The 11,470-nt window shown below is 48.1% G+C and overlaps 1 protein-coding gene across 12 annotated transcripts in view; it reads right to left on the bottom strand.

Annotated features, from left to right (window-relative positions):
- Positions 1–1,657: 1,657 nt before the first annotated feature.
- EPB41L1 (erythrocyte membrane protein band 4.1 like 1) overlaps positions 1,658–11,470 on the bottom strand; it is a 165,248-nt gene continuing 155,435 nt past the window's right edge. For all 12 annotated transcript variants that reach the window (XM_070381659.1, XM_070381663.1, XM_070381664.1 and 9 more), the window contains 3 exons: positions 10,950–11,030; positions 10,525–10,641; positions 1,658–4,840 (listed from right to left, as the gene is read on the bottom strand). In XM_070381659.1, coding sequence (XP_070237760.1) covers positions 4,832–4,840; positions 10,525–10,641; positions 10,950–11,030 — 207 coding nt within the window. In that variant the 3' untranslated portion in view covers positions 1,658–4,831. The remainder of the gene's footprint in view (positions 4,841–10,524; positions 10,642–10,949; positions 11,031–11,470) is intronic.

Raw genomic sequence — 11,470 nt, 5'->3', positions numbered from 1 at the left:
CACAGATCCAGGGTGTGTGGGTACCCAGTGTTTGCAAACAATGTCCTATTTCAGGATCCCAGGAATGACAGATAACTAAAGGAAACCTACAGGGAAAATACGGGGAAGGATTCACAATTGCTTCTGACAATGGACAGGAGTTTGGAGATAGTAGAAGAATTGCTTTTCATAGCACAGCATTTTATATCATTTAATGAATTCCCTTCAAAAAGAAAAAGCATAGGGCTTCCCTGGTGGACCAGTGGTTAAGACTCTGAGCTCCTAATGCAGGGGACATGAGTTCAATCCCTGGTTGGGGAACTAAGATCCCACATACTGCCTAGTGTGGCCAAAAAACAAAACAAAGAAGAAAAGACGTGGTGTTTAGTGTTTCAAATTATAGGGAAATGATCAGGATTTAAGTTTTTACAAGTTTTTAGAATGGTATGTACAAGGTGACTTCAACTCTGATAAGATACTTACACATGAGAAAAGACTGGAAGAAACTGCACCAAATCGTTTAGCCATGGTTGTTGCCTGTGAGATTTGGGGTAATAAAGAAAGCGTTTGGGGTGAGCTGTTTGGTAGAATTAAATTGCTGGTATGTGTATCTCAGGTAGCCCACAGGACAGGTTTAAATTTTACATGGATAATGGTTTTCAAATTTTAGTATTTTTGCATTTATTTTTATAAAGACCTCCTTTCTTTGGCAAGTGACCCTAGTTTTTCATTTGTGGACATAACGGTTTCCTTTACAAATAATTCTGTTTTTGTTGCTGTTGTTGAGTCACTTAGTCATGTCCGACTCTTTGTGACTCCATGGACTACAGCGTGCCAGGCTCCCCTGTCCTTCGCTATCTTCCAGAGTTTGCTCAGAGTCAATTTAAAGAAAAATGATGTCAACATTGGGACAGGTGGCATGTGCAGGGACATGGCAACATATGCGAAGGGGATGAGCAAAGGCTGATGTTGGGGCTTGCTGTGTACGTTATCCATTCGACTCCCAAGGAGGGGTCTCCACACACCAAGCCCCTCTGTGTCCTGGGCCCACCTGCTTACTGTTCCTGCTGCCTAGAATGCACTCACTCAAGTTTTTCACCTTACTGGATCTTTCTCTTCACTCAGCTCAAAAAGATGTCCTCAGGGAGGCCATCGGGGGCCACCTTATTTAAAGTGGCCTCCTTCAGTGACCATCCCCTCCCCCAGCGCATTTCCTTCCTGGTGCTGATCACTCTGGCTGGAGTCATCTTTGAGCGCTCGCCTGGTTCGTTCAGTTTCTCCACTAGCCTCTGAGCTCCTGGAGGGCAAAGGCTTTGTCTTATTCATTGTTATTCCCGTAAAGCCAAGACCTGTTCCACGCTGGGATCTGCAGATATTTGAATGAAGGTGTTGTAGGTTGAATGAAAATGTTCCAGTTGGGATCTCACCACCCCAATTTTAGCCTGTCCCACAATGCCAACTTGTACTGGTAGCCAAGGTCAGAGAGAGATGCCAAGGCAGTTTGTGGTTCAGCATCAAACACATTTATTTCACTTTTATTGAGTATACAAGAACAGAGAGCACACGCATACAGCACGGAGCACTGAGGTGGGGGAGCGCGGGGACGAGAGAGGAGAGAGGGGTGTGAGCAAAAAGGACCAGGACAGCATCGCAGTTGGTTAGGAAGGTGCTTTTTGAAAAAAAAAAAAAAAAAAATTTAGAGTGATGTTGCTCATGCAATTTCAGGCCAGTCTTGGAATGTGCTTACAGGATTCAAAAACTGAAACAGGTCTTGGCACTTCCTGTACCCTCAGATTGAAAAGATCCCAAGAAAGCAAAATAGGGGCAAACAAAGACTTATACAGGCTGGCAGAGTGGACAAAGGCCATGGAGGGCATCTGCTTTTCCTGTTCCTTTTGCAAGTGAGGAAACTGAGGCCCCGAAGCGAGGAGAAGATGAGCTCAGTGGCACGTGGTGAGTTAGAGGCTGAGCCAGGACGGCCACCCAGAACTCCTGACTGCCCTCCAGGACTTCTTCCACTACGCTACATGGTCTCCTGGGTGGAGAGGTGGCACAGAAAGGACGTGAAATGGAAAATGGAAAAGTAGGTTGACGACAGATACGACAAACATCTATATTCCCTATGAAGAGGAGGATGGGAAGGAAACAGCGCCCTAGATTTCAGCTTTGCAGCTCCCCTCCTCCCTGCTGGCAGATGCCTGCCTCTCTGTGGAAGGTCAGAGCATCTGTGGACTGGAGAGCTCCATAAACCCTGGCTGGCCCACAAACCAAGCCTGGTCACTTCTTCCCTGTCCTGAAGCCACACACATAGGGTCTGTAGGCAGGTGCAGAACGCACAACAAATATTCTCCCTCTGAGGTATGTCCAGTGCGCTCAGGACGCCTGGTTCCTGCAAAGACAAGGATGCCTGAGCCAGATTCCAGATGGCCCAGAGAGGGCAGAGCCACTCCAGCTCTTGGCCCAGAGGGAGTGGGGGCTCTCAAGCTGAGGAGGACGGGGAGGAGGTTCTGTGGCTTCTGTGTAAGAAGAACCTGGCGCACTTCCACTCTCAGGGGGAGCTGGAGGGGGTGTGGCTGGCTGTGCCACCTGAGCCCCAGATTCAGGGCTCTCTCTGCCTCTCCTCATCACATGTTTACCTACAGAGGCAAACACCGTTCTGCCTCAGGTCAGCACCAGTTAAGCAGCGAAGCATATGTGTCACCAAGGGAACGTATAAGCAAGCCTGGGCCCTTGGCAGGGCATCCGCAGATGTCTGATAATTGGAGAGAAGGCGGAAGTGCTCTCAGAGGGGCTGGAGATGTAAGGCTGGCTCAAGGAGCTTCCCAGGTCCCTCTGCTCCCCGCGCCCCCACCGCCATGCTTTCTCCTTGAGCCTAACAATAGTGCCTGGCACAAGTAAGTACTCAGTAAATATTTGTTGAATGAATTTATCAACTGCTTTAGAAGCAAGATGGGGGAAATGAAATGGGACTGAGAAATTAAAGGGCAAATGCCTTCAGAAGGGGCCTCATTGAGCTCACGAAAGCAGCTTGTGTCTGGAAAGCCCACGTGTGCCACAGGGCAATGCCAAGCTTTTGATGGGACCTTCTCCAAGGGCTCCTGTGGTCTGACTCTTAGGGCCCAGGATCAGAGTACAGATGTTGACTGAAGGGGAGGTCTCCAAAGCCAGGGTCTTATTCAAAGGTGGAGCCCCAGCAACACCTCCTGTCCACCTCAGCTTGTTTCAGGAGCCTCTGGGAGTCCAATTTTGACCTGTCAGGGCCTGCCCTGTGTTCAGTCTCTACCATCGCTGCTTTGACCCAGGAAGAAGAGAATGATTCAGACAGAATACAGGAGTGGTCAAAAGAAAGAACTGAGCTGGGGACATTCAGACAGCCAGGTGGAAGCCACCGTCTTCCGCGGCAGCTGGGGGCATCACCTCCCTTGGGATAGGACTTAGCTGTCACACTGTGGTCAGGGAAAGGCAAGACATGTGGCACAACAAAGAGACGACTGAGAACTGAGGCGAGCCTTCCGGGGAGGTAGGGGGACTGAGCTAGGGGATCTGTGCTGCAGGGTCCTGAGCACGGTCCGGGTCCCAGCTGCTACTGCCTGGGGGAGAAGGCATCTTGAACCACACCCGGGTCGCTTCCTTCTTGCCAAACCCCTGCCTCTCCATATGGGGACCCCACCCCTCCCCACCAATCAACCAAGTACAAACACCACACACTGTATTTCTACACTGAACTGTCAGCTCCTACTGTGAGCGACCCACAGCCCGAGTCCGGGTCTCCTTGGCTGGGTTGGTTCGGTGAGATCTAGGAACCTTGAGAATACATCAATCACAGTCAGATAATTATCATTTTAAAATGTCAGCTTCATACTTACCAGCACTGTTTATTTTAATATTTGTTTCCTGTTATATGTAATATACATAACTTAAAAGCACATCCATACAAATCTCCTACAAGCGGCACCTTCATAATGAGAACCCATAAACATATAATGTCTACTTCACCTCCTGTGGCTTGGTTTCACGTTTTTGCTTTTCTTTTTCTCATTTCCAGTGAGAGTCATCTGCAGTGGCCCTCGGCAGGACCAGGACACAGAGGGTGAGGGGTATGGGGTGGGGGAGAGGGAGGAGGGAACCCAGACAGAAAATGACGAGACGTGTGAGAGTTGAGGGGGAAAGGAGGCGGAAGAAAGGCAGGTGGATTTTGCAGCCCAGTGTCAAGACCCAAAAAATAAGAATCCAGTGTTCCTCCTCCTCCTTTCCGAATGGGGGATTTTTCTTTCTTGGAAAACGGTTGACGGGGGCGTGTCTTGCTGCTGCAGCTTCTCTAACTGGCTGCAAAAGTGTTTTCCTTTGCATTGGAGTGGGCAATGGACGCAGGAAAAGAAGAAATGGGATGCTTGTCCACTGAAGGGAACGTGTAGGCCCAGGAGGCATTGTACTTCTACAATCAGCGTGGTCTGGCTTGCCTTGGTTGTTCTGCAGGGCTTCAAAGTGGGGTGGGGAGGGGAGCAAGGGATTACTGTTGTTATAATTTTTATTTGTTTGGTTTCCTAGAAAATCCCACCAATTCTTCAATTTGTCTGCAAAGGAAATGTAGGCGTTCAGATGTTGGTTGTTGCTGTCGGCCGAATGCTCGGCCAGCCCCGGCAGCAGTGCGAGGACGTGGTGTTTCCTGTGTATATATATCTATATCTATATATATCTATATATATATGCTTTTCCTTTCCCAGTCTCTTTCAGGGACAGTACGTCACAGCTGGGACGTCGGTGTTGAGTTGGAGAATCCAGGATGAAGGCCCCTTCTTTATGGTTCTCTGGCTTGGGTTGGACCAGAAACGCCAGCATCTTTTCACAGAGGTCAGGATTCCTGAAGCCAGAGGTCGGGGGGCAGGGGGTGGAGAGGAGAAGGGAGATGCAAAGGAAGGAAGAGGACAAGGAGAGTTAGTAACTTTTGTCGTCCATCTTTAAATACATGGCTGTTTTCACTCTCTTTACCGTGTGCCCTTGATTATGACTTAGGAAGACAGAGTGACTTATCCAAGCCCACACAGCTGGTAATAAAGTGGCCACTGACAACTCAAGCCACCTTGTTGTTCAGTCACTCAGTCGTCCTCTTTGCGATCCCATGGACTGCAGAACACCAGGCTTTCCTGTCCTTCACTCTCTCTCGAAGCCACCTGTCTGACTCCAAAGTCCATGCATGTTTGCTGGGCTGTGTCCACGCAGGTAGGATCTTTCACTTTGGCTGAAAATTGTTCAAGTTACCTTGAAACTTTGTCCTTAGCTTTACCCGATCACACTTGTTAGATCACACTTAGCTAAGATCACACTTGTTTCATTTTGTCTTCCTATCTGCTCTCAGATCTAAAAAATATTTAGATGTGATGGCAGAGGTGGGTTTTTTTTGTCTTTCCTTTCTATTTGCCATGGCCTGCTGTGTCCTGGAGGTTAGTTAAACCCCAGAGAGTAGTGTTTAAGTGAAGAGACTGAAATCTGGATCCCAACTCAAGTTTGACTCCAAAACTTGAGTGGTTGAGGGGTCTGGGCTCCAAATCAGACAATCTGAAGTCAAATCCCACTGCGTGGTCTACTAACTCTGTCACCTTGGGCGAGTTTCCTAATCTTCTTAGACCTTAGCTGCTTCCTCCATAAAATGGACAGAAGTTGTAGGGAAGATTCAAGACAAGGATCAGCGTAAGTGCTGAGTAAATACTGGCTGTTTTTATCATTACTACTGCTGTTGTTAAGTTAACCACACACTGTTCTGATCTCATTGAGGGCAAGGGCTGTCTCTTACTTACTGCTGTCTTTCCAGAGCCCAACACCATGCCTGACATATAGCAACTACCCAGAACTATTTAACGGGTGGCATATCATCCCTGTCCTTTACCATTTACATGGTCAAGTGCTAATGGAGTGGTAGATAACTGATCCTTCTTGGCTCATTTGATAGATGGGAAAACTGAGCCCAGAGGGTGCAAAGACTTAGCAAGTTGGTGGCAGAAACAAGACTAGAATTCAAGGCTCCTGCTTTGAAATAGGTCAATCCTGCCTACCCCTCACCTTCCCCATTTAATTAGAACTTTGAAAGCAAGAAAGCTCTGGGAAGCTGGGTGGGTGCCACCCTCTTGCTGGCAGTGTTTGGGATATAGATCCTGCCTGAAGGAGGTTGGCCAGTGGAGCAAAGATAGAGCCAAACCCACACAGCTGGTCTGTGAGCTGCAGGGAGAGAAGACTGTGTAAGGCAGGTGATTTCCACACTCACAGCAAGAACTTCAAGAAGGAAGAACTTCATAAGGAAGTCTGCTGGAGCAGGGACAGAAGGAGGATTCAGGGAGGGGAGAGACAATGAAGACTGGCAAGATGGATGCCCACATAGAAACAGAAACTCGTGCAAGAGGCTGGTGATAGAAGTTTAAAGTCTGACTTGCTCAGGGCTCTCATCAACCACTCAATATGACGAAACTATAGGGACAAGGAAGGAAGTTCACATCGCCAAGCACCTTTGGTATGTGAGACAACACCCTCGTAAGTCACTGCTATGGACTCAATATGAACCCCCAAAATTCACAGGTTGAGTCCCTAATCCTCAAGAGGATGGTATTCAGAAGCAGGGCCTTTAGGAGGTGCTCATAAACAGGATGCGTGCTTTTGTAAGAGACATGAGAAAGATGACTTCTCTGCTTTCCACTGCATAAGAACACAGAGAAGATGGCTGTCTACAAACCAGAAGAGGGCCTTCACCAGGAACCAGATTGGCTGGCCCCTTGACCTTGGACTTCCCAGCCCCCAGAACTGTGAGAAATTAAGTGTGTCTTGCTTAAGCCATCCAGTTTTCTGTTCTGTTACAGCAGCCCGTGCAGTCTCTAACACTCATAAATGTGGTTCATTACAGCAGCTCCAATGTATAGGTTAACTCCATTTTGTAGGTGAGGAAACTGAGGCCCGGGTGGTTCCTCTGGACATACTTTCTGGGTCCAAAGCTGGGTGTGTTCTTTCTACTCCATTCTGCTACTTTCTGAGAAGTTTTTCTTACAATGCTGGCTTCACTTTAAGTTTTCTCATCAATTAATGGAGTACCTGCCTTAGAGGATTTCCCTGATGGTCCAGTGGTTAAAAATTTGCCTTCCAATGCAGAGGATGCAGGTTCAATTCCTGGTCAGGGAGCTAAGATCCCCCACGATGCAAGGAAACTAAGCTGGTGTGCCACAATTACTAAGCCAGCATGTCTCAACTAGAGAGAAGCTGAATGTCACAACTAAGACCCAACACGGCCAAAAATAAATAATTTAAAAAAAAAAGAGTTTCCAATTCAGAGAAGACCTCCCCTCCAGAATTAGTGAGTCTGACTATATGAAGAGTCAGAAGTGGTTTCTACTTGGCGACAATTAATGGGAAGGAAGGTGGACAGAAAAGGCATGTAGAAACTTCTGTCTCTCCAGGGCAACATAACAAGGTAAGCTTTACAGAAGAATCCAAAAGAGAGAGATAGAGAGAGAGGGTGTGTGGTGACGTGTGGGACAATGGCAGCCAAGGAAGAAGTAAAGGGTGGGGGGAGGAGGAGGGAATGAGATGGCAAAGGGAGCACGGAGGTGGGCAAACGTGAAGACCGCATGGGGTAGGGAGGACGACGCTGGGGTGAGAGCCGAGAGCGCCGAATAGCCAGGGAACACAGGAAGGCAGGAGCCTAGGGGGACTGACTGGGACGCTTCTGGGAAAGACGAAGAGGAGTGAGACAGGGAATGGAGGAGGTACAAGAACCTAGGGAAGCAAATAAGTAGCGAGAGGATTGTATATAACTACAAGAGGGCTTGTCCTGTCTCTTCATTTTGCAAATGAGCGCACCGAGACCCCGATGGTCATGAAGCTAAGTCAGTAGGATGGATGGAATGGAGTCAGGTCCAGATTCCCAGCACAGAATTCTTGGCATCAGTGGCTCCTACACTTGGCTGCACACGGATTTCCCAAGGACCAAGGTATAAATAAAGATTCCCAGGGGGTTTCCCTGTTGGTCCAGTGGTTAAGACTCTGAGCTTGCAAAGCAAACAAGCAGCACGTGTTCAATCCCTGGTCAGGGAAGTTACGCGTACTGTGCAGCCAAATAAATAAAATAAAACTGAAAAAAAAAGATTTCCAGGTCCTAACCCAGCACTTCTCAGTCAGACCCTATGACAATAGTTCTCTAGTGTCTGTGTTCCCAGGGTAATGCGGCCAGCTCAGCACCAGCTTGGCAAGTGACCTACACTCTACCCCTCTGAGACCTGGGTAACAAAAAGCAACAATAACTAAGCAACTGAGGGGACAAGAATGACAATTTACATGAAAGTCTGAGGAAGGCAGGCTCTGCCTGTGATCAGCTTACATGACTTCCAGACCAGCCCTGTCTGGGTCTTCCCTGGTGTTCCAGTGGCTAAGACTCTGCACTCCCAATGCAGGGGGCCTGGGTTCATTCCCTGCTCAGGGAACTAGATCCCACATGCTGCAACTAAGAGCTCCCATGGCACGACGAGCCCGGCATGAATAAATAAATTAAGCACACAAATAGACCAGCACTGCCCAACAGAAATACTAGCCACAGATGGAATTGAAAATTTTTCAGATAATAGATTTTCTAGACAATATTTTCTAAACATCCTAGAAATTTATGGCTTTCTAAAATTTCCAGCTATATTAGTAAAACTCTAATGTTTCAATTTACATCAAAAAGAGTAAAAAGAATCAGGTGAAATTAATTTTAATAATGTATTTCACTTAGCCTAATACATCCAAACATTATCACTTAACATATAATCAATATTAAAATTATTGAACTATTTTATACTCTTTTTCTCCATATATAATCTTCAAAATCCAGCACACATTTTACCCTTAAGGTACATCTCATTCCAGATTAGCCAGTTTCAAGTGTTCAACAGCCACATGTGGCTAGTGGCTCCTACATTGCACAGCACAGAAAATTATTTCCAACACTGTAGAAAGTTCTGTTGGACAGCACTGGTCTAGATTGGGGTTGGCAACGCTTCAGAGTGGCAAGAAAATACTTCCGCACCTTTTCTTGTGACATGAAGGGGGTGGTAATCAAAAGGGTGTAAAAGAAACATTCTTGTGTCTTTCTAGAAAACACTGGTTTTCTTCATCAGGGAAGAGGACAAAAGGAGACCTGCTGCTTGTGGGGGCCTTTGAAATGGATTTATTTTTCAGTGAGGTATAATGTGCAAAGTCAGTCAAGTACACAAATCTAAGTGTGGAGCTTAACACATTTTTATATGTGTACACATCCACGCAGCCCTCCCAGTTCAAGACACTGACACTTCCAGCACCCTCGAAGGTCCCCTTGTGGTTCTTCCCTGTCAATGCCACTTCTCAGCAGGAACTGGTATTCAGACTTTGAGCATGTTTAGTATGGCCTGTTTTTGAACTTCCTATGAATGGACCCATTTGTAAGTGTCTAACTTATTTCACTCAACTCAATTATTATAGATCTGATAAAATTCAGTAAATTTCTAAAGGGGCCTCACCAGCTTCCCCCAAGTTCAGGCGGGAGACCTGTCTGCTCTAGCACCACTCCCCTCCTGTTATTCACCAAGGCACTGATGGCCCAAGAGGAAAGAGTAAGGATTGAGGTCCCCTCGGATTCTGGCCCCAGGTGGCCTCAGAAGGGTTTCCAATCTAGCAAGACAGATGGGATGAAGGACTCTGGTCCTCATATTCCTCCTTGGCATCAACTATACTTCAATTAAAAAAAAAAAAGTAGGATTTCCCTGGTGGCACAGTGGATAAGATTTCGCCAGCCAGTGCAGGGGACGCAGGTTCAATCCCTGGTCCAGGAAGATCCCACATGCCACGGAGCAACTAAGCCCGTGCACCACAGCTGCTGAAGCCTGTGTGTCTAGAGCCCGTGCTCCGCAGCAAGAGAAGACCAAGCACTGCAGTGAACAGTAGCCGTCACTCTCCACAACTAGAGAAAGCCCATGCAAAGCAATGAAGACCCAGAGAAGCCTAAATAAATACAATTTTTTTTAAAGATAAAAAATTTTATCTTTTTTCAACTATAAAAGATAAAACTACAATTTTATCTTTTTTCAACATTCAACTATACTTCAATTTGTAAAACTTTCCTTCTTGGCGACATCTAGTGGCTGGTGATGGAGACAGAGACTTGGGGACAGGAATATGACGTGGGCTGGGTAGGACTTTTTCTGACTTCCAGCTTATAGGCAATGGGCCAGTGAGGTTTTGCTTATCTCTGTCTATCCCACCTTGGTATCCACCCGTCCAATCCTCTCTCCCCTTTTCTCACCACTTCTGGATTTACTTTTCTGGGTCTGGAGCCTAAAACCCCAAAGAAACCAGTCTTCCTTCCCCTCTGTCCTCATATCAAATCTAGGGGAGCTATTTCTTCCCTTTGAATCCAAAATCAGGAAGCCTGGGGGGTGGTGATCAAAGCTGTGCTGGAGACCCAGCCTCTGGGTGGGTCCTCACATGGAAATGCCTCTTGGAGGACCCTGTTCTCTTCTCTGTCTCACAGCTACTGAGCCCCACGAGCCTCACCTGTGGCTTCTTGTCCCTCTCCTCAGGGGATGGGTCTGTTTCTCTGTAGACGACGGCTTTGGTTACCAGCATGTCAGGATGCTGCAGTTTGGCCTCCTTGATGGCCAAAGCCAGGGCCTGGAGGAAAAGAAGAGCAGGGTGAGGAGCCAGAGCGCACTGAATACGGGTGAGGCCACAGAGACCAGCAAGCCCCTCCAGTGCACAGGGACGCTCCCACAAGTTCATGGCAGAGGGTGGAGCTCAGGTCTTCTGGCTCCTTCTGCCTCCCATTCAGTGCCCCTTCCTTGGGGGCTTCTCCTCTGGACAGGGTCAGCAGGAAGTGGACATCGTCTCTGCTCACACACGCAGCCGTCCACAGGTAACCCAACGCGGGAGGGCCGGTGGCCTGGGCAGTGCCACTGGGACCCACGCTCCCATCCACATACCTGGTCTTGATCGACATCTTCGTCCCCGGTGATGATGATCCGCTTCTCAATTCTCGTCTCAGAAAACCCTCCTTTCACAGTCTGCAGAGGGAGAGGGAGGCGGGTTCAGCCTTAGGTCTGGCTGGGGCAGCAGCCTCGACAGGGGACAGAGTCAAAGCACCCCTCAAGGGCAAGGCTGGAATCAGCAGTCGCCTTCTCTCCTGGATCCCTTGGTTTTTCCCTTTACTAGTTTTGGGACTTCAGACTGAACACCCTGCCTGGCTGCCACTGCTCCCCCAGCTACCAAGCTGCCCTCTCTAGCTCTTCCAAGCTGGGCTTGAATGCTGTGGCCCTCACCCTGGTGAGCTGCCCTTCCACCTTCCTGCCTCGGTACCTCCCGAGCAGCAAGTTCGTATCTCTCATGGTTCTGGGCCTCTCTGTCTTGTGCTGACCTTGTGTGTGTGACCTGGCCTTGCTCACTAGGCTGGGGCTCTTGATGGTAGGGGCTGTTATTTTTGTTCACCTCTGCATCCCCTCCTCCC

This window comes from Bos mutus, chromosome 13, assembly GCF_027580195.1.
Source record: "Bos mutus isolate GX-2022 chromosome 13, NWIPB_WYAK_1.1, whole genome shotgun sequence".
Taxonomy (NCBI): domain Eukaryota; kingdom Metazoa; phylum Chordata; class Mammalia; order Artiodactyla; family Bovidae; genus Bos; species Bos mutus.
The sequence above is the reverse complement of the archived record's forward strand: the minus strand, read 5'-3'. Positions and strand labels throughout refer to the sequence as shown.